Source organism: Silurus meridionalis, chromosome 23 (genome assembly GCF_014805685.1).
Source record: "Silurus meridionalis isolate SWU-2019-XX chromosome 23, ASM1480568v1, whole genome shotgun sequence".
In the NCBI taxonomy this organism is placed as follows: domain Eukaryota; kingdom Metazoa; phylum Chordata; class Actinopteri; order Siluriformes; family Siluridae; genus Silurus; species Silurus meridionalis.
Window position 1 is genome coordinate 10,105,973 of NC_060906.1, and position 23,091 is coordinate 10,129,063.

The following is a 23,091-nucleotide window of genomic DNA, read 5'->3' on the forward strand; positions in this document are numbered from 1 at the left end:
GAGCAGTTCAATGGAATTTTGATCTGGTGACTGGGCAGGCCATTCCATGGTAGCATGGTGTTGATGTACGGAAAAGAAGCCATGTTGGTTCAGTATTCATTTCACTATTTAACCGACACATCGCCTACATTTAATCTACATGTATGTAATGAATTGGCATGTTTTCCATATAAAAACAGAAACTTGTGCAGTGGAACATTACAAAGCTATATTTATTTAATTCAAGCCCTAAGGTTTAATCACCTTATGCTTGTAATATAGAATTTTTTTAGTCAAAGTCTGACTAAGAGTCTACCAAATCTTGATATTGTTATTGTATTTCACTCTTTCTTTACTCAAGATCTATCAAACTACCACCTATTTACTTGGATTTATGCTTTGGGTCTTCAGGTTTCCATGTCTAGCTACACGATTTAGTTAATCTTGTTCAGAGCCCCAGTTCCAGCTGAAGGAATATATTCAGCGATATAACGTGATACTACCACAATTATACATATACCTATTAGACCAAATTGTTTGCCACATTGTTTGCTGTCTATCAAAATATGTAGATTGTGTCTTGCTGCATTTTTTGGATCACTTTTTGGTAGTTAAATAAGATGTAATTATACTTTATAGCAGTCAGATTCTCTCTTTACCCATTCGATGTGCATGTGCTGGTGTATGCTTGTTTTCCTTAATTTCGTCTACTTAGTGTCGTGCAAAAGTAATTAAATAGTGCATGATATCGTATTTATCTTTGTAGGCATGGTTCCTTTCATATCAGTTAGATAAAACAAGATAGGGTGAGAGATTAAAGCACGATAGTCACTTACCGACTAGCCTTTGCGGTGTACTACTTTCAGTCTGTGGTTGCATTTCCTGACACAAAAAAGAAATATATCATTGATACATTTCTGGCTGGCATGCATGCATTCTCAAACATGTGCCTGCATGTAATATGATTTATTTGATCCAAGGCAACCTTCATTGGGTGATTAAGGAGGACTTTGATTTATTCATTCATTTATTTATTTATTTGACAATTTTTTTTTTAACATACATTTGGCAGACACCTTTGTCCAGAGTGACAGATATCTAATTCATACAGCCGAGGGTTAAAAGCCTTGCTCAAGGGCCCATCAGTGGATGTTTAGTATTGCTTAAATTAGAACTCACACTCACTTTCCAATCAGAAGTCCAACATCTTAACCATTGAGCTACAACGTCCACTACTTGAGATTGTTGTAACATGCATAGAGTAAGCAGTACTTGCCAGATATTCCTGTGGCTCCTTTAATATGTCTCCTTGCATCCTCTCTAAGATTTATTTCTAGTTCTTGTTCTTGATATTTTGTCCATTTTGAAGGGACATCCTGTTCTTGGTCATGTCAATGAGGTGCAACACTTGATAATTTGACACCATAGTGTTCCACTGTACACACTTGGACACCCCTGCCCGGACACACTCTTTGGTTAAACAGGTCATTACCACGATTGGATTTGGTTAAACAGGTCAGTAACACTTGAAAAAACAATTTCAGAATAATGTTCAGATTGTAAAGACTTTGAATATCTCATAATCTACAATGCTCTGAAATGCCAACATGGGCTCTGAAACACCATAAAAAAATCATTGTCTGTGTCTATGGACACAGATTGCTGTGTTTTTTACAAATGCAAGTTAAAGCTTTATAATGCAAAGAAGAAGCCACATGCAAACCAGAAACACCACAATCTTCCCTGGGCAAAAGTGCGTTTTAAATGGACTAAGACGAAGTGTAAAACTGTTCTGTAGTCAAATTTAAATGTAAATGTTTTCTAAATCATGGATGCTGCATCCTCCAGAGTAAAGAAGAGAGGGACCACCTGGCTTATCATCAGCACAAAAAGTAAAAAAAGAAGCATCTCTGTTGGTATGGGGGTACATTAGTGTATATTAGAATAGATTAAATTTGTTCTTTATTGTCATTATGCAGAGTACAAGTAGAGAGGCAATGAAATGCTGATAGAATCTCAACCAATTCTTCTAGTTAGAAGTGCAAATAGCAATGTAAATAAATAAATCTATTTATATATATATATATATATATATATATATATATATATATATATATATATATATATATATATATATATATATATATATGTGTGTGTGTGTATATATTTATTACTTGGAAATGTATTTGAAAACATTTTTCAGTTTGTAAAATCAGCAAAATACTACTTATCAGAATGAAAGCTCTATCCATTATTTCCATCCTGCTCTGCACAGAAACAAGTAATTTGCCAGTTTTTGGTAATGACTCATATTTAGTGGTTGACATGGAAAAAGTTTGTAGTGGTCTTAACAGAACCTGCATTATGGGGGGAGTTGTAGAGATAGATACATTCTCAAGACTTTTCATATGTCTTATATTTCCTTTCTCTGATGTACCTCTAAACCTGTGAAAATGTGAAGATAAACACAGAAGGTTATTAATTAAAAGTGTCTATGACAGTGTAGTGACCAAAACAACAGTGCAAAAAGGCAACATGAGTCAGAATCTTGTAATTTGTGCAACAGTAAGAGAATGTGCAGCAGTATGCAGTACGAGGCAACTTGGAAAACAATGCAAGCTTACAGTATGGAGACATGTTAATGTACAATGCAGTCTTTGAGTAGTGTTACGTTGACTGAGTTGGATGTAGAGATCATCATTTATTGATAGAGTTCAGTAGGCTGTCAGCTGAGGGAAAAAACTGTTCCTGAGTCTGCTGGTGCGACAGCAAAAGCTCCTATACCATCTCCCAGATGAACAGTCCATGGCTTGGGGTGAGAGGTGTCTTTGATAATGATTCTCATTTTTTGGAGGCAGTGTTTGAAGACTCTAATTAAGAGTAGCTGAAGACCAGTGATCTTCTTGGGCAGTTTTCAACCCTGTTGAAGGGCATTCTGATCGAACACATCAGGATCCATTGGCATCACTTTTTGATGGCAAGTGTCATTCTTCAACGTGCAGGGATTCCCATAGACTTTTATAGAACTCTGAACCAGAGCCTGCAGCATTGAAATTTGACGTGTTAGGTGATTTTTGTATTTTAAAATAAATAAATAAAAGACTTTTTAATATCAAAGTGCCGTTAGGGTAGTTCTCACCAACTACCCTAACCCGTTTTAACTAATCCAAACCCTACCCCTAACCCTGCATGTTGAAAAATGGCACAAAAGGGGTACCCAGGGCATCAAAAAGTGACACCAAGGTATCCTGACTCACGTGTATAAATGTGCCGAGTTGGATTAAAGGCACTGTGGTGACTTTTTGATTAGTGTGGCATTGTTGAGTGACCAAAAAACAAACCCAAATATATGGACACCAAGGAATTTGAAGCTAGTCAGTGTAGATGGAAGTGTAGTGTAGTCTTCTCAGTGTTGAGTGCAAGATTGTTGTTGGCACACCACAATGTCAGGTGCCGAACCTCTGGGTTAATGAGAAAATCACTGATTTGCCAAAAATGGCAATCTGTTTTTATTTACATTTTACACAGCATCCCAACTTTTTTTTTATTGGGGTTGTACAGCTTAATGTTTTGAAAATTATTTTTAACTCCTTTCCTGATCAAAAAGCCATAAGTGTTTTGCAATCTCTTTGTCAACCATGGATTACACCAAGAAGATGTAAAAAAAAAAAAAAGAAGAAAATCCTCTTTTCTTGGAGGAGGTTAATCACAATCACTTAATTAATGACAGATGTATTATGATTAATTTAAAATATGAATTTAAATGTGTTTAGTCAGTTCTAATACCAGCCACACAGCCATAAAAATCTATGCATCCAGGTTATTTAAATTTTTTTTTACAATACTTAACTTTCACTCCATTTATTTGCACAACACACAAAAAAGTGTCATTCAAAACATATTGTTTTATTGGAAATCATAAGTGAAATGCAGTTTAAATTACACTTTACATGTTTTGACCAAATTTAACAGACTGAAATTTTACGTACTGTCGCTGAAGTTATAACACAGGAAGGAAACTAAGAAAAGACACAGTGTTCTGCGTCAGCAGCAGAAATCTGAATGTGTGTGTGTGTGTGTGTGTGTGTGTGTGTGTGTGTGTGTGTGTGTGTGTGTGTGTATCTTAGAGACAGCAAGACTACTTGTATCTATGTGGCTTTGAGATGAAGCCAGCATGAGGGTCTTTGCAGAAATGATGAGGAATGAAACTGCAACATTGCAGAATTGAGTCTTTAAGACCTCAGTGTGCAACTCTGAATAGGCTGCATCTCTTTGCTGAAAGTTGAAAACATTTAAAGCGTTTGATAATTGATAAAATATTAAAAGAAAAATGTAATGACTTGTGAAACAAAATGTTAATTCTATGGTCAGTATCGAAACAAACCTGGAAACTATGTTAATTGTACTATTTAGCATATTTTCCTCTTTCACTCCCTGTATCAGCCCACTGTTTCCCCTGCCATCATCAACAACTGTGTGATATCATGCTAACTACATGTTTTTTTTTTTTTTGAGTGGACATTAACTAAGCCATTTAAAATAGTAACAAAAATAGTAATATTTGTGCAATGCATAACCATTTATTTATTAAAGAGATTTATTTGTACAACATTGTTCTCTTACTTAATAAACACTAATTATTGCGAAAAAATATATTATATAGATTTTTATGTATTTTTATGGTCAATATGACCGCCTTATTATATTGATTACAGTTAAAATAATTCTCAGAAATTCGGTTCATAATAAGAATGTATAAAATAAATAATTAACACTACTGCAACTTACAGCAAGAGCATGGTAGTGTTAGTGGTAAACATTATATAACAGCCAATTTGGCCATTCAAATACACTATTCATATTTCCTCAAGACATTGGCCAGTCAAACATTTGAGCAACACATTGAAAGCTTATGGAAGTTTAAAAAGGCCAAAGTAATTACTTTGGTGGTCGGAACTGAGCCGGGTTGGCTCTGATACATTGACAAATACCCAGTCATACTGTCTGAGCTGATGAATAGAGCCAAGGTGACTTCCAGCTGACCACAGTTCATTTTTACTGACTTGGCAGAAGCCTTCTCGATGATCATTCATGAGTTTTATTACTCGTTCCCCTCTCTTTATGTACACGATGTGGTTCAGGGAGTCCCTTGGTTTGCAGAATGTTGATAGGAACTGCACGCGTGAGTAGACAAAGTACAGGCCCGTATCATTCACTTGTAAACCACCATCACGATACAGAATGCCATCTGTAAAAGCACGACCATGCCTCGACTCCCACTTCAGGGTCTTCGATTTATTATCCTGGGTTTGTCCTAAATAGGATAAGAAGAAAAGATGACAGTTTTGGTAAAAAAGAAGTATAGTTCCAGGTCCAGTTATATGAAATGAAAGTATCGCCTGTGTAAGATTAGTGAGCTATAACTGATTGGTTATGTGAGTGTTCAACAAATAACAAATGTAGTTTGGTGCAAATTTATGTGGATAAGGTGGAATTGTTCGGGTTAAACTAAATTATACACTATTAAATATTAGTAACTGTTTGTAGTACTGCTCTTTTTAACAATGAAATATGCAGTAGGTGTTTGCCTGGTATTTTTATTACAATTTGGCATTTGGATAAGGTGTAATTACAATTCATAATACATTAGGATTCTTTACCAATTAGATGTGCAGCTGGTTTATGCTTGGTCTCTCTTACATAATCTTGTTGGTACCCTTTAAAAAAATCAATATATAATGAAATGTTAACATATTTACATTTGAAAGCATAGTAGATTTAATTTTGAATAATAAGCTGGGAGATTAAAGAAGGTTTGCCACTTACCGATTTGCTTCTGTGGCATATTGCTTTCAGTCTGTGGTGGCATTTCCTGACATAAAAGAAATCAATGTTTACATCACATATCTGATATCAATTATATTTTTGGCTGGCATGCATGCATGCTCAAAAATATGCTAGCACTTAATGCGACTGCTTAAATAGATGCATGATGCTCAGCTTGAGTTCACAAGAAAGCAAAACCATGTTCTCTGGTTTGAGCATAGGACTTCCTGTTCTGCTGGACCTGTGACCACAAGCTTATGTAAATTTTAAAACGCTCCAGTAAATGTCAAATTGTGGAAAAAAAACCCCACCTGTTAGACATTTGCTTTGTATCTAAAAACTTTTTGGTCTTGTGCAATGAGAAGGCATTATGCACCAGACCAAAAAGAAGGTTTTTTGACACAAAGAAATAGCTTAATTTATTTCAGAACCAGTTTGAATGATAGAAATGTGACCAATATTTATAAATTATATCATTACAATTTTGTATGTATTTTTAATAGTGATTATGAATCATCAGTCACAGTCCAACTCTGTTGTAAGGACAAATAGTCAGGCTTCTTATAAAAACATTTTTACATCAAGTGATTGCATATTTGATCATGTTACTATTTTTACACAAACAGTCAGCCTGAAAACAGAGAGACATATAGATAAGCCTCACCTCTTTCATTTGTAACAGCTCAGTCTGCAGCTTCCTGATCTGATAGGCCCCGAGTCCCATTGCAGCAAAAATGGTCAGGAGGACCATAATCAGGAGGCATCCTGCAGAGTTTGTTACTCTACCGCTTTTTTTGACCCGAACTTGAGCAGGAGGAAATGTCCAGCAGGGAATCGGAGGAGGTTCAATACCTTCAGCCTGATGCTGACGCTGAAAGCCACCTGCAGCATCAACTGTGAACACTGGAGGGTATGTGTACCCGTGCATGGCTGCTTCTCTGTGTGTCAATCTCTGAATGATTACTGTGTGTGTCTGACACAATATATCACCTCCTTAAAAAAAGACAGATTCAGCAGTTTCCACCCACGTTCTTCTACTTCTACTTTTTCTTCTTCTTCTTCTTCTTCTTCTTCTTCCTACTTTCTTTCTAGGTCTCTTTCTTTCCTCTTTGTCTTTGCAGAAAATTCTCCCTGCCCATTAGATTTTATATACTGAAGGTGATGACATCATGGGAAGACAAACCCTCTTTCATTATCTTAAATCAGCCAGGTCACAAATCTGTCACATCAATAGCTGTTCATTTACATAGTCTTCAATGAACATGAAAGTAATCTTCAGAACCACATTTGATTTTCTTTTGTTGCAATTAGTAATCTTGGAAATTTATAATGATGTTTATAAATTTGACAAAGCAGTGTATTAGCCCACCTGATGCATACCAAAAAGCACATATATTATTATCAAGAACTATGCTACAGTTACATGATATTATTGCTGATTATTTCAAAATAAGATGTTGCTACACCACAGGATATTCTGGAGATATTTTTGGTGGCAATTGTGTTAGAAAATTAATCAGAGTAAATTTAGTGTATGCCAAAACCATGATGATTGGTGCTTAAAGACAAAGTTGATGCATTGAAGCAAACATTACTGAAGCATTTTTTTCCCTGCTTCTGTCAATAATTAAGGTCAAGCATGATGTTCCCAAAAATTAATAAATAAATAAATAAATAAAATTAAAAAACAATTTCAGATACCTCCCAGTTATTGGTGTTAATCTGGTACCTGGTGCTAATTTCCTTGATTATCTGTCAACCCCTATTTAACTGGCAGCCTAACTTCCAGTTTCACTGACTCTGCAAGATGGTGGGCCGTTCTAAAGTGACTGAAAGCCTCCGGCAGAGGGTTGTCCAGATGAAGGCCAAAAGGATGACCCTATCAGCCATAGCAAGACAAGTTGGTCGTTCCAAATCTGTGATTTCAAGAATATTGAATCTTTACAAAATCACAAACTCATTCAAGTCCGCCAAGAAGGCTGGTCGTCCACGGAAGACAAATACAAGAGAGGACAGGATACTGCAGAGGATCTCAATGGGCAATCGTTTCTACACTGCAGCTGGAATTGCTCACCACTTCAGTGCTGAACAGGGTAAGGATCTGTCTCGTCATACAGTGTCTCGACGTTTAAGAGCATTTGGAATGAAAGCCCACTCTGCAGTGACCAAACCTCTCATTAGCAGAAAGAATCAAAAGGCTAGACTAAGCTTTGCTGAGGAGCATGTTGTGTGGACAGAGGAGAACTGGTCCAAAGTTCACTTCAGTGATTAATTTATTTGGGTCCGATGGGAAACATTATGTTCGGCGACAAACTGGAGAAAGACTGAACCCAAAGTGTATAAAGAAGTTAGTGAAAAGTGGAGGAGGAAGTGTCATGGTTTGGGGCATGTTTTTTGCAGCAGGAGTTGGGCCTCTTATACAGCTACATGGCAGAGTGAATGCAAATGTTTATCAGAACCTTCTTCAACAAAATATGGTTCCTTCCCTGCGTTCATCACCCAATCAGCCCGCAGTGTTCATGCAGGACAACGCTCCATGTCACACAGTAAAACGGGTAAAGCAGTTCCTTGAAACTGAAAACATTGAAATAATGACATGGCCTGCCCAGAGTCCTGATCTTAACCCAATAGAGAACCTCTGGAAAATCCTTGGCGACAAAGTTATGGCCAAGAAACCCACTACAGTCACCGAACTGTGGAGGAGACTGGAAGAAGAGTGGACCAAAATCACACCAGAGCAGTGTGAGAGACTAGTGCTGTCCTGTGGCTGCAGATGTGCTGAAGTCATTCAGAGCAGAGGCCTGTACACTTCCTACTAATTGCTGACTGTTGTAACCTTCAGGAAATTTTGTTGTAATCTTTTTTCATGCTACAGTCATTGTTGTTCTCTAATTTTGATCAGTGTGTTTTCTGCAAAATATTGTTTTTTTTGGAAATGCCTTGTGGTAGTTTATGGTGATGATTTATGGTGATGGTTATCGTTATGTTATTACCATACTTTTTTAATGAGACATTATGGTTACCATATAAATGAAAGAAAGATAGATAGTATAATAATAATAATAATAATAATAATAATAATAATAATAATAATAATAAATACATAATAAAAATTATAATGAAGGAGAAGTTTATTACCGCCTATTAGTGACAAAATACATGAAATACTGCAGTCAAAAAGTACACAGGAATATTCCTGCTCAGATATTTTATACTGTTCTTCTCACTGGTAATGTAAATGGGATTCAGCTCGAAATGCATATTAAGTTTTGAGTTAATGATTTAGTAATGAGCCTAAATCATTGGGTGATATTTTTGTTCAAATGGTAATCATGATCAAGTACATCTTTGGTCAGAGATGGTCTTCCATACTCCTAGAACACTGATTAAAGTTTATTAATTTGAATTTCTAACATGATTATCTCTATGATATTTAAAATATTTTGAGATGATGCAATTCTGACATATATCTTGGTGTAAAATGTGGGTTGAGGCAGTTTGTAATTTCTTACCCTTTTGATAGTTTTAGCCCTGAAGCATCATATCTACCTTCTCTTTTGGGCAGGTGTCCAATGGCAGTGAATCCCTGCCTTGAGTTGTCCTCCTTCAGCTCTCAGAGAGTCTACCTCATTATTGGGTCATTACCTCATTACCGCACACCAGTTGTTGCTCCATGAAGGTAAGCGTATCACACAGGCTTCTCTTAAAATAATTTGGCTATATCTACAATTATTAACCATTATTGTGTCATCATTTCATGCAAATGAGTTATTCCTCTATCCAATTGGCCAAACTTATCACACGGGATTCTCGTGAAATTTAGACTATATGTAAAATCTTTAATGGGTTTAGAATGGATTCAAGAATCATCACATGAAACAATGGAACACATACAGTATCATATGATGCACTAAAAAATAATGAGAACAATAACTGTACATACACAAACAGCAAGTTACTTCCCAAATTAAACCAGAATAGCTAAGTCTCCATTGTGTTTAGTCAAGACCTCATTCTTTTCTTCGAGGCCTTGTTGAGCTTTCACAATGTGGTTATCTTTCCATTGCAACTGTTCCATTTTGGTACATAAAGTCAAACTCAGGGTTTTCTTCCATAAAACCTTTAAAGGAGAAGTGGCTCCTCTGGATTGAATGGTCTTATTATCAGGCCAGCAGGAAAATGATTGCTGCTTTGTGTGTCTTAAATCATCCCCTTTAATAGAAAGGCCACTGTTACCATCAATCCAGTCATTTTGGCATAGTTGACACATACACCTTGTATTATCTGATGACTAAACAATTCTTTTGTTTCTTTTGGTTTTTTCGAGATGCAAAATAAGACCCTTTCTCTTATCTTAGCTTGTCAGTAGTCGCATTAAGACGTGTCTAATGTGACAAAACTTTATCTAGATCAAGATCAGATTGCAGTTTACAGCTCTAATAGACCTAAATGCTACATTTCCAACCAAATCCAGCCTTTTGTGACATTTTGAACTACTTTAGTATAAATGTATTATGATACAGTAACAACTACAGCATTATTATGCCTGCATTAGTCTAAATGTATACAACTTTGACAACTTTAGCTATTAGCCTAAATGCACTCGAATGTATTAGCAACTCTTTAACACCAGTTAAAGAAACGTTAGTCTACATGTATGTTTGTTACATGCACAAATTATTGCAGATATTTCCATAAGAACAACTGCAGGAACTGTAATTTTAAAAGTATAAGCTTAAGTTCAAAGTACAACTTTATCTGGACAGAAATGCATAAAATGCAGAAAGTCATTAACCAAGGCATCATCAGCAACAAAGTGTACTCTTAGGGGACATCTAACCATTTTACTACAGAACCCATAGCTTTACTTAATACAGATGTGCAGTTACCTGATCTGGGTTATCAGAATGCATAATTTAGCGCTAATGGAAATAGGGTGGTGGAAATCCGTTTCCTAAAGGCCAGCATTTGCGGACTACATTGGGACAGAATTTTCTTTGCTAATTGTGTGGATTTCATACATTCATATGTGGTTTAAAATGTCTTTTTAACACCTAGTGTTAGCACAGGATGACTTGTTTTCAAATTATAATTACTGTTGTACAAATGTATCATCTTAGCAATAAAGTCATTGTATTCAGAAACATGTGTGACATGCATTGCAACAGTAGAAGAGGTTAGAGGGGATCACATTTGTTAATTAAAGCAGATTCAATCCAGCATCATACTGAGTAATATCAGGATTGCCACACAAGGTTTTAAACTCAAATAATCGCTCTGAAAATGCCACGGGTGCTCCACTTTTCACACGTGCATGTCAGATATTTTATCGCAGTTAACTGAGATCAGACATAACACTTCAAGCAGTGCCTGTTTTCTCTGTAACATATTTCTTATTCTGTAGTCTGAATTAGTGCTCCAGGCAAAGTATCAGGCAAACACCTCAGCATATCATTCCAGATTTTTTAGAAAATCAAATGAATCTTGATTTGCAGGATCAAATTCAACAGTATTTTTTTTTTATCACAGCTTGTATACAGGGATTAAATCCTCTGACCACAGTAATAGTTTCTTGCCTCCTTCACTAGTGTGCATAGTTGTAGTAGAGTGAATGGATGCTGTACAGTGAAGGCATGGACTACTAAACGACTGACGGCCTCTTTTCAATTCCTCATCAATACTCTTTCTGCTAATTTCATGTCATTTCTGGAATTCACATCACATCTAGAGATGTGCCATTCTTTAATATAAACTGACAAGCAGCTTTCATTTCCCCCAAATCACTGGACAATGATTCCAGTTAGAATTTAAGCATGTTATTTTTAGTTTAAAGAAGTGTGATCTTATTCAGCATCCTGACTTTGTCTTCTTTCCAGATAATTTTACTAAAATGGTAATTTCTTGTGGAATGCTGTACACCATCTGAGCCAAACAACTTTATCCTAGTCTCATTAGACTACAGGACATGCTTCAAGTAATTCATGCTCTTGGACAGATTGTCTTCAGCAAACTGTTTGCAGGCTTTCTTTTCAGCCAGCTTCACAAGTGGCTTCCTTCTGGGACGATGGCCATGTAAACCAACTTGTTGCAGTATGCGGCGTATGGTCTGAGCACTGATGAGCAGACTTTCCACTTCTGCAACCTCTAAAGAAATGCTGGCAGCACTCATGCATCTGTTTTTTGATGCCAGCTTCTGCACCTGATGCACAGCACGCAGACTTAACTTTTTTGATGGACCCTTGTGAGGTCTGTCCTGAGGGAAAACCATCTTGGGAAACCTCTGTATGACCCTGGTCACTGTACTGTAAATTAATTTCAGGGTGTTACTGATCTCCTTATTGCCTCTGCATATTTTTGGTTTCTAATTCTCAAATCCTTAGAGAGTTATTTGTCGTGAGCTACCATGTTGAACATCCAGTGGTCAGTATTAGAGAATTGTTCTCAAAGCACCAAATTTTAACTGCTCTAATAGAAGACACACATTTGTATGGTCCTCACTTTTGTGATATTATATATATATATATATATATATATATATATATATATATATATATATATATATATATATATATAAAATGTGTGTGTGTGTACATGGGTATATGGTATATGACCAACAGCTACATTTTTACATAGAAGTACATAAAGGTGTGTCATCGTCGTCGTCGTCCCCCAAACCCCCGACCAGGTCTGTGGTAAGATTTTCCATGGTGTACAAAAGTTTCAAGACCCATGTTCTGTTCAAGACTAATTCTGTATCTTGCTACAAACGGTTAAGAAAGACTTCTAATTTCTTAAAATATGGCTTTGGTGGTATGACTGGTTTGCTAACTCTTTCAGTTACAAACCATACACTTTCACATGGTTACTGTATTTGTTAGAAAATGAAGTAGCATGTAATTATAATACATATGTGACAAGGTGTAAAAATATTAACTCTTGTTTCAAAACTGCTGGAAATGTTTAATTGGTCATGTGTCAAACCTCTTTTTTTTCTTTTCTTTTCTTAAATGACCTAGAAAGCATTTTTTAGAAAAATGTGGTCCACATTGTGCACCAAAGACCACCAGCATCCTGTCAGTAAGCATGTGCAGTAAGAAATACATGAAACGTTAACATAGTCTCTGTGGGAACCTTTTAAAAAGTTCATATTCATCAAATACACATTTTTACCAAATTGAAGGAACATGATGCACTCTTAGTTTAACAAACCATTTCAGTTCATTGTTTACATAAACAGTGATGAAGCAGAATATAGTTTCACAAACCCTTCAACCAACCACGAAGGAACAGAAGCTTCCACATGAAACACTCTCTGTGTGTTTGTGTGTGCATGATTTTGCAGTCGTGCATCCTCCATTACTCAGGGGTCTGCATGAGAATAGAGTGGGTGTTGGGGTGGAGATTGGTGGTTTGTTTAAACCAGACAAGAGAGCGGCATGAGTTCGACTTGTGCCCTTTATGTTGCATATCCTCCAGACGCACATGCACAGTTTACTGGAACAAGCAACTTCATTTCGTCAGACAGTTGAGGTTTGTCTGGCAGCTGAGTTTTCCTCATTTCTCCTTACCGGTTTTTAACACAGAAGTTGTCAAAGTGTCAAACTCCAGTCCTTCACCGAAATCCTAACCCTTAATAAATTAGTCATTAAATCTCTATTTTGTTCAGCCACTTCAAACCTGTACTCTAAGAAATTGCTTCCTACAAGCAAATATTCTTCGCGTGTCAGCAGGTGAACGAAAATGAAAGTTATAAAAACATAAAAGCCACTAGCCAGAAGTGTCATGACAAGACTATATCAGCCAGAAAGTTTAATACCCACTTAACATTTGTCGTAATGAGCTATTCGAAATTTGTCAGCAGTAATGGAACATGTCTGTCACAGATGTTGAAGAAAGATGCGTAAATGACAAACATGCCAGCAAGCTGGAGAATTACATCCAATTTAATCGTTCATGTCAAACCATAGTGGGAACCCTGAATGTTAAATAAATAAATAATGTAATTAATTAATGCTTTAATGAATTCATGTGAAAAAAAAAAGTTTACTTTCTTTAAAAGTGTACATACTAGGACATAAAAAATTATCTGGTCCATAGAATTAGGTAAAGACAACCTCAGATGAACATCACTCCATGTCGTGTTACACCGTGTCATTATTTACTTCATAAAGCTAACCCATGTGTAGAAAACTAAGTACACCTTATGATTCATTAGCTTGTAGAACCGCCTTTAGCAGCAATAACGAAGTAATCGTGTTCTGTATTACCATCAGTTATCATACTTACTCTGTCTTTTTTTGTAATTGGACTCTCATAAACTTTTACATTTAACATGCTCAAATTTTTGTTCTGCTATTCATATAATGATTTAATTAGTAATTTGTTACACAATTTATCAATGTTATTAACTACCATTGTTGCAATTTCATCAATTTCAAACGTGCACCTACAGCGAGTATTATTCTATTACATTTAATATCTAAGGCTGCAGCACCACTGTTCAAGGTGCATATAAAACTACATCCAACACACAATTCAATTTATTAATATACAGTTTTTGACACTGGACACTATTATAACACAGATTTATAGAAAAGTATACATTCAGGGTATACATTTTAAATTAATAAATTTAGATCTTTAAATATATCCCTTTAAATGTATTCCTCATAAGAGAGATGGAGGCATTGGTGAAAGGAAAGGACTCCATTAAATGATATGGGGAAGAAACCTTAAGAGGAACCAAACTCAGAAAGGGAACTCTTTTTTTATGTGGGTGACACTTAATATTGCAATTATAAACAATCCCCTACTATAACTGTTTACTATATAGTCAAATGTAAAAATTGTGTAAGCAGATCATTTATTATCATTTTAAAATGAAATCTATTATGTTGAAGTTACCTGAATCTTAAATCATGAATACACACCCTTACTGAAACATGTAGCTGAATAATAGCTACTAATTACTATTACTAATACATTTTTAGTTGTACTACACACATAGCTGTCCTGTTTTTTACTCTTTTGCAATGAACTGTGATCACATTACACTATATTGCATTATATATGCAGAACATGTAACTGTTTTGAATGAGGTCAGATGAGTAAACATATGGTGTATTATGAAGGAAAATTCTCTCACAGATGATGTATTATACAGGTAGAGATTCTTAGGTTTCATTTCCTCCACAGATGTGGGAAATCCTGTCCCTCAGTGTGCGTGTCACTAAGGTGTCCTATTAAAGCCTCGCTACTGACAAAGGCTTCATTTCCCCGAAGCGTTACACACTAAGTGGTTCCCACTGCTAAAGAAAAAAGGAAGAATGGTTTTGGGTCGGCGTGGGAAGCCTTACAAGCATGTCGAGCAAGTATGAGCTTCATACAGAGGCATCATCCGTGTCTCTCTCTCTCTGAGTCAGCATATCTCTGCTTACTGATAATTCAGTAAGATGCAAATGCGGTTCAACAGCGTTTGTGGTGGGGTCATTATGTAATTTCTCCGTGTATTTCAGCTGCATTGTCTCAGTGTGAAACTGCTGAAATGAAGGTAAAAACACCCACTCGAGCAGAACCCCAGTCCCACCCTTACGCTGGTGATGTGTTCCAGAAGAGACGTTATACCAGTATACCAACAAACTCATTTGGTCGAAGAAGTATAGCCATTTTTGACATTTTTTCTGAAAATTTTAATATTGGTAATATCCAATTGTGAAACTTTTAAACAAGTGTAATAATTGCTAAGTAATTTATTATAGCAATATTTGAGATTTTTGGAAAGCACAAAAACACATTTTTAAACATCTCTATAAAAACCAGTGAGCTCGCAGAAATATTTCAAACTTTAAGTTTCTTCATCTGAGGATGATGAGTAGCAACTCAGTCCCAACACATGTTCTGTCTTTACATCATTTTGTTTAGTGCAGGAAGAGGGTTTTATCTCCTCCGCCTCTGGCACTCCTGGAACTTGTGCTAAAACTGAGGTGTGAAGGTTGGGAAGGCTGTTGCGCAGGACATGTGCCAGGGTGTTAGTTTTATTCTGCTGTCCTGTGGAAGCCACCCGAGATCCAGTTACTACTACTGCTAGCTTGGAGTAGTCAAAGGACAGTGGAAGATCCTGGTCTGGAAGATCAAAGCACTGTGTAGGTCCAATAGGTGAAATACTTATATCCTGCTTTTTTGTGGTAACTGTTGCAGGTGATTGTTGATCGGGGACACAGAGTCTCTTGGCTGTAACAAAGTATGTCAAAAAAATATATATATATATATATATATATATATATATATATATATATATACACACACACACACAATATTTCCAAAAGTATTGGGTCACCTGTCCTTTCCTGCTATATGTGGTTTTTTTCCAAACTACCACAAAGCCTAAGGCACTCAATTGTACAGGACGTTTGCATTCACTTGAACTTGGAAACCCAAAACCTGTTTCAGCAAGGCAATGCCCCTGTGCACAAAAAAGATCTGGTTTACATGCCTTGTAGAAGAAGATCTCGAGTGGCCGCCTGCTATGATCTCATCCCTGCTAAAAAACCTTTGGGATGAATTGGACCCCAGGACTCCTCACCTACATCAGTACCTGCTTTTCGTAATACCCTTGTGGCTGATGAACACAAATATCTATAAGCACACTCCAATATCTAGTGGAACATCTTCCCAGAAGAGTGAAGGAATTATAAGAGCAAAGTGGGATTAAATGTGGAATGTAATGCTCAAAAATCAGATGCAATACTTATGACTAGGTGACCCAATACTTTTGGAAATATAGTGTATATACAAGGGTAAAAATAAGTACTGAACATTTTTCTCAGTAAATATATTTCTTAAGGTGCTATTGACATTATATTTTTACCAGATGTTGAAAACAAACCTATGCAGTCCACACAAGCAAAAATCAAACCATAGATGTCCATAGATTTATGTGTAATAATGTGAAATGGCACTAGGGAAAGGTATTAAACACACGATGAAAGGGAGGTGAAAAAAGGCATGGAAAGCCAAGACACCAGCTGAAATCAATTAGTAATTAGAAAGCAATCATGATAGTGCAAATTAATATCAGCTGGTTCAGTCCCTGTATGAAGGTGTCTCATTACAAAGGTGTCATACAAGAAACATCTCATGATGGGTAAAAGCAAAGAACTCGCTCAAGACCTTCGCAACCTTATTGTTGCTAAACATACTGATGGCTTTGGTTAAAGAAGAATTTCAAAACTTCTGAATCTTTCAGTGAGCACTGTTGTGGCCATAATCCAGAAGTGGAAAGTACATAATTTCACCATAAACTAGCCATGACCAGGTGCTCCTCGCAAGATTTCTGACAGAGGAGTGAAAAAATATCAGAAGAGTTGTCCAAGAGCCAAGGACCACTTGTGGAAAGCTTCAGAAAGACCTGGAATTAGCAGGTACAATTGTAAAAAAGAAAAAAGTAATGCAGTCAACCGCCATGGTCTGTTTGCACCATCATTATGCAAGACTCGTCAAAAAAGCATGTTGAAGCTTTTTTAAAGTTTGCTGCACAACATTTGAACAAACCTGTAAAATACTGGGAGAATATAATCTGGGAGAATATAGTCTGGTCAGATGAGACCAAAATTGAACTCTTTGGATGCCATAATACACACCATGTTTCGAGGACAAATAGGACTGAACATCAACCCCAAAAACACCAGACCAAAGTTTGGAGTTGGGAACATCATGGTGTGGGGCTGTTTTTTTTAGCATATTTTTAAATATACTGGCAAACTCAATTGGCAAACTTAATTGAAGGAAGGATGAATGGAAAAAAATGTACCCTGACATTCTTGATAAAAATATCTGCTGCCATCTACCAGGATGATGAAGATGAAACGAGGGTGAACATTTCAGCAACACAATGATCCCAAACACACAGCCAAGGAAATTCTTAAATGGTTTCTGAGAAACAAAATCAAGCTGCTAGAATGGCCCAGACAATCACATGACCTCTAATTGAAAATCTATAGAAAGAACTGAAGATCAGAGTTCATAGGCCCACCTTCAAGATTTGAAGAATGTTTGTGTGGAAGAATGGGCCAAAATCACACCTGGGAAATGCATGCAGCTAGTTTCTTCATACAGGAGGCGTCTTGAAGCTACCATTATGAACAGAGGCTTTTGTATGTACAGAGGCTTCAGTAAGTAAATACTTTACCCCTGTGTCATTTCACATTATTACACATAACTTAATTTATGGACATCTATGGTTTGATTTCTTTGTATGTGTGGATTGCATGGGTCGTTACCAAAATCTGGTAAACAATGTTATGTGAATAGCACCTTAAGAAATAAATTTACTGAGAAAAATTGTGTTATATATAATAAATTGTGAATAATATGAGAACAAATAAATTACACTGACTAACCAATGCACTCATGGCCTTTAGAGTCTGGCCTCTTCTTGGTGTACGCTCTGGGAGTCCATGGCTGGTGTTTACAGCTGGGGTCTAAAAAGCGCAATTTCTTAAGATACGCCTTGTACTCTTTTTCCAGTTGCTCAATTTGCTGCTGGAACTCTGCTATCTTCCTTTCTGGGTAGTGTGACAACTGGGACTGCTACAAGTAAAACAGAGAGACAGATAGATCATGTGATTACTTAAAACAGGGGTCACAAACATTTGTACACCACGGACCAGTTTCGTTTTAAAAATATTCTCACTCTGGTTAGGTGTGGGTGGTTGTTCATCTACTTATTTACCATTTTATTTACACGAAATCGTCAGATAACATCTCTATAAAGAGTGCATACATTTTGAAACTTTTGAGAGATGTTTAAATATGTTAATGATTAACTGATCCAGCCGCAAGTGTCGAAATGGGTTTTCTTAAATCTCACCGTATGTAAATTTGGATAGTGACTCTTTAATTAATAATACAGTGTTATACATATATAATTTAACAATGCTCTTACAGCAGAAACTCTTCCATGGCCTGGTACTGGGTCACCACCCGGTGGTTTGGGTCGTCTGATTTAATGTGAAATGAAATGTAACGAAATGAAAAAAACTTATCGCTTTTAACATTCACTGAAATATTATACTACTTAATGTGAGCAACAATTTTGTAGATTTTGATAAAAACTATTAAATTAAATTATTAATGAAGTACATTTTAACTGTTAATAGTTACAATGATATTGGAGAGACTTTCCATAAAAATCTCTAGCTCATATTGTGAGACAGCGCCACGATAAGGCTGGTTAAAAACATTTTTCATTGTTAAATCCTTCTCAGAAAACCTGAGAGAACAAAGAGTCTTTTTTGCATGCAGGTGTCTGGATGCAGAAAAACTTTTGCTGTTCGTGTTTGTGAGCTTTCCACCAAATTACAAACGCAGTTAATGGGAAAGTGGACAGACTTAATTTTCTATTCCTGTGCAGTGAGTGAGAGCACCGACACCTTACCGCTTCTTTTCCGTGAAGTTGATTCCAAATTATGTATTAAAGCGGAATTTTTAGGAATTAAATCAGTGCATGGCACAACCATGGGAGAAGGCATATTTGAAATCTAAAAGTGTAAATGAAATTAAACTGCACTGGGACAAACTGACAGGACTGATAACAAATGGAGTGCCTGCAATGTGTGGTAAAATGAGTGGATTAGTAGGGAAGATGAGAGAGAAGATGCAGAGAAATAATTTATAGACAAGTTGACTGTGCTTCTCTGCATCATTCAGCAGTAAATGCTCAAAGGTTCTCAAAATGCAACAAAGACAGTTCATTTTATAAAAGCCAAATGCCTGCACCAGTTTCAGTCTTTTCTTGAGAAGTCACATTCTGAACATGGTGACATGCCCAATCACACTAAGCTAAATTGAGGAAAAGTGCTGAACAGATTTTTTTTTTGAGTTCTGTAAAGTAATATTTTGGAAAGCAAAAGGGAAGAAAACACCACAGAGCTTCAGGATAAAATGTGGCAATGGGAATCGGCCTTCCTGTGCAAAATAATGCAGCATCACTCAGTGTGAAACCTTCAGCGTTAGGGATTGGAGCATGATGTGTTCATGGACATGTTTTGGAAGCACATACTTCTTGGTATGAAGACAAAACAAAAGCACACACGAGTCGTCTCACTAATGCACACCTTTGTTCTATCCCGAAAATTGCCTCAGCACAGAACCAAACCCCAAGTTATGATGGCGTCATCTAAACTCATCTCCATCCTAATTCAGGGACTACCTCTATTCACTTCAAAACAGCAATTTTTCTTAAATGTAAAAAGTAAAATACTACTCAATAAAATGTGGTAAAATAAGATTTTCCAGTAAAAAGTAACAACAACAACTACTTCTTCTTTCAGCTGCTTCCGTTAGGAATCGCCACAGCGGATCATCAATCTTCATACTACTCTGTCCTCTATATCTGCCTCTTGCAAACCAACTACCTGCATGTCTTCCCTCACTACATCCATAAACCTCCTCCTTGGTCTTCTTTTTCACCTCCTTCCTGGTGGCTCCCACCACAAATCACTATATCATCCGCAAACATCATAGTCCATGAAGACTTCTGTCTGACCTCGTCAACCTGTCCATCACCACTGCAAACAGAAAATGGCTCAGAGCCGATCCTTGATGCAGTCCAACCTCCACCTTAAACCAGTCTGTCGTTCCTACTGCATACTTCACTTCACCTGACCTCCAATTGAAAATCTATAGAACCGAAGATCAGAGTTCATAGAAGAGGCCCTCCTTCAAGATTTGAAGAATGTTTGTGTGGAAGAATGGGCCAAAAAGCTGATGTCTTGAAACTGCCATTACCTTCAACACTTCACTGCTGTTACACTGTCCTGATACATGTCCTGCACCACCCTCACATACTTCTCTGACACACCCTCTGATTTCCTCATACAATACCACAACTCCTCTCCCTCCACCCTCTCATACGCTTTCTCTAAATCCACAAACACACAATGCAACACCTTTTGACCTTCTCTATACTTCTCCATCAACATTCTCAAAGCAAATAATGTGTCTGTGGTGCTCTTCATAGGCATGAAACCATACTGTTGCTCACAGATGGTCACCTCTTCTCTCAGCCTGGCTTCTACTACTCTTTCCCATAACTTCATGGTGTGACTGATCAACTTAATTCCCCTGTAGTTACTGCAGGTCTGCACATCTCCCTTATTCTTACAGATCGGTACCAGCACACTCCTTCTCCATTCCTCAGGCATCCTTTTACCTTCCAAAATCTTGTTGAACAACCTGGTTAAAAATTCCACTGCCATCTCTCCTAAACATCCCCATGCTTCTACCGGTATGTTATCTGGTCCTACTGACTTTACACTTTTCATTCTCTTAATAGCTGCTCTCACTTCCTACCTACGAATCCTATCCACTTCCTGCTTCACCAACTCACATCATCCAACTTTCTCTCTAATTTTCCTTATTAATCAGCTGCTCCAAACACTTCCTCCATCTTTTCAACACACTCTTCTCACTAGTCAACACATTTCCGCCTCCATCCTTTATTGCTCTATCCTTCCCAGCTCAGTCCCTCTGCCTGGCCTAACGGTACAAATACTTTTCTCCTTCCTTAGTGTCCAACTTTTCATACCGCTCCTCATATGCCTTTTCCTTGGCTTTCGCCACATCCCTCTCACCCGCTGCCACATCTCCTTGTACTCCTGCCTACTTTTCTCATCTCTCTGTTGATCCCAATTCTGTTTCGCCAACCTCTTTCTCCTTATGCTTTCCTGCACTTCCTCATTCCACCACCACGTCTCTTTGTCTTTCTTTCTATTTCCAGATGTCACATCAAGTACTTTTCTAGCTGCCTCCCTCATCACTCCTGCAGTAGTTTCCCAATCATCCAACACTTCTTCACCACCACCGAGCCCCTGTCTGACCTCTTCCCTGAACCTCACACTACAGTCTTCCTCCTTCAGTTTCCACCATCTGATTCTTCTTTCAGTCCTCACTCTCCTCCTTTTCTTCTTCTTCTTCACCTCCAAAACCATCCTACAGATTAACATCCGATGCTGTTTAGCTACACTGTCCCCTGCCAACACCTTACAGTCTCCAATCTCCTTTAGGTTGCATCTCCTACATAGAACATAGTCCACCACTATGTGCTGATGTGTATCCATACCTGCAGGTAATATTCAATTTCACTCTTGATGCTCGGTATCCATTTTTTCACGGCTGCAACAGAATTCAACGTCGCCTAGAGGAACCACAGTAACATTCATTAGAAAGGCATAGTATAAATGGATGATAAGATGAGGAAGTGTGCTTGGAGGGATAACTCACAATTTTTGGTCTTGAGCAGTGCACATCTTTAATGCGACCTTCTGGATTTAAAAAAGATTTAGGACAAACCCAGGTCATGTACTGTTTATACATTCAGAAGCATTGCATTAAAATCAGTTACATAAAAACACATTAAAAGAAAAAAATATATATACAAACGATTAAACTGAAACGTAAGGAGTGAAAAGAGGGGTTGTTTGATTTACCCTCTCTTTCTTTTTGAAGCCATAATCGGTTTAATTTCCCAAGCTGTTTCTCTTCGTTCCTAGCCATTCCAGTAGTTCTGGGGTGAAAACTGTGCAATCACGTGACACCCGCAATAACCCATCTACAATGACGTCAGCAAGCGTGTCCCATGTGGTGTGACCTTTTCATCATCAGGAGAAACTTAAGATACAGATCAAGCTTATAGGAATTTTAATAGTGGTTGTTGTTGTTGTTGTTGTCTTTTTTTCTCCTCTTCTTCTTCTTCTTCTTCTTCTTCTCCTATTCCTCAAGTACATGGTTGCATTAGCGCCCCCTGTGATTAGATTTAAATTATGAACAGTGTGAATATCGCAATGAGGGTACAAATGTAACCCTCCACTGCATTAATTGTTAACATTTATTATAATAAAAATAGGTTTTTATTGACGTTACTTATTAATACTTACTAATACTTCATATTTTGTATTGTTAAAATGAAAGGTATTTGGAAAATTGCTGCCATGTGACAATAATGTGCAAAGGTGGAAAGTGTTTTTTTTTTCTAGATAGATAGATAGATAGATAGATAGATAGATAGATAGATAGATAGATAGATAGATAGATAGATAGATAGATATCCTGCTATAAGTTCTGAATGTACTGTTTAATAAGTTGTGTGTGGGGGGGGGATGTTCTCCATGATGGTTAACGGTTTGGTTAACATCCTTCTTTGTACTACCAACTAAAAGCACTCCAGGGGGCATCCCCAAAATTGATTTAAGCCTTCTTTATGAGTTGATTTTCCTACTGCCCCTGCTT

At 37.0% G+C, this 23,091-nt stretch overlaps 2 protein-coding genes across 2 annotated transcripts; both read right to left on the reverse strand.

Moving 5' to 3' along the window:
• Positions 1-3,880: 3,880 nt before the first annotated feature.
• On the reverse strand, positions 3,881-6,901 carry faslg (Fas ligand (TNF superfamily, member 6)). Its single transcript, XM_046836546.1, has 4 exons — positions 6,470-6,901; positions 5,806-5,851; positions 5,640-5,696; positions 3,881-5,293 (listed from the first exon to the last, which is right to left on the reverse strand). Exons 1-4 carry the CDS (start codon positions 6,731-6,733, stop codon positions 4,890-4,892), a joined length of 771 nt encoding a protein of 256 aa, XP_046692502.1. The 5' UTR covers positions 6,734-6,901; the 3' UTR covers positions 3,881-4,889.
• Positions 6,902-15,470: 8,569 nt separating this feature from the next.
• si:dkey-86e18.1 (uncharacterized protein LOC557342 homolog) lies at positions 15,471-22,568 on the reverse strand. Its single transcript, XM_046835633.1, has 5 exons — positions 22,293-22,568; positions 22,087-22,127; positions 21,926-22,000; positions 18,204-18,393; positions 15,471-16,035 (listed from the first exon to the last, which is right to left on the reverse strand). Exons 1-5 carry the CDS (start codon positions 22,357-22,359, stop codon positions 15,650-15,652), a joined length of 759 nt encoding a protein of 252 aa, XP_046691589.1. The 5' UTR covers positions 22,360-22,568; the 3' UTR covers positions 15,471-15,649.
• Between the last annotated feature and the right edge of the window lie 523 nt (positions 22,569-23,091).

Bases quoted from the DNA above. Each gene is read 5' to 3' on its own strand.
- si:dkey-86e18.1 (XM_046835633.1), bottom strand. From the start codon at position 22,359: ATGGCTAGGAACGAAGAGAAACAGCTTGGGAAATTAAACCGATTATGG. The intron at 22,128-22,292 runs GTAAATCAAACA...TTTTAAATCCAG, and splicing joins GCTTCAAAAAGAAAGAGAGG to AAGGTCGCATTAAAGATGTG. The intron at 18,394-21,925 runs GTATGGATACAC...TTTTACTTGTAG, and splicing joins AAATTGAATATTACCTGCAG to CAGTCCCAGTTGTCACACTA.
- faslg (XM_046836546.1), bottom strand. From the start codon at position 6,733: ATGCACGGGTACACATACCCTCCAGTGTTCACAGTTGATGCTGCAGGT. The intron at 5,697-5,805 runs GTAAGTGGCAAA...ATTTTTTTAAAG, and splicing joins TATGCCACAGAAGCAAATCG to GGTACCAACAAGATTATGTA. The intron at 5,294-5,639 runs GTAAAGAATCCT...TATCCTATTTAG, and splicing joins ACCAGCTGCACATCTAATTG to GACAAACCCAGGATAATAAA.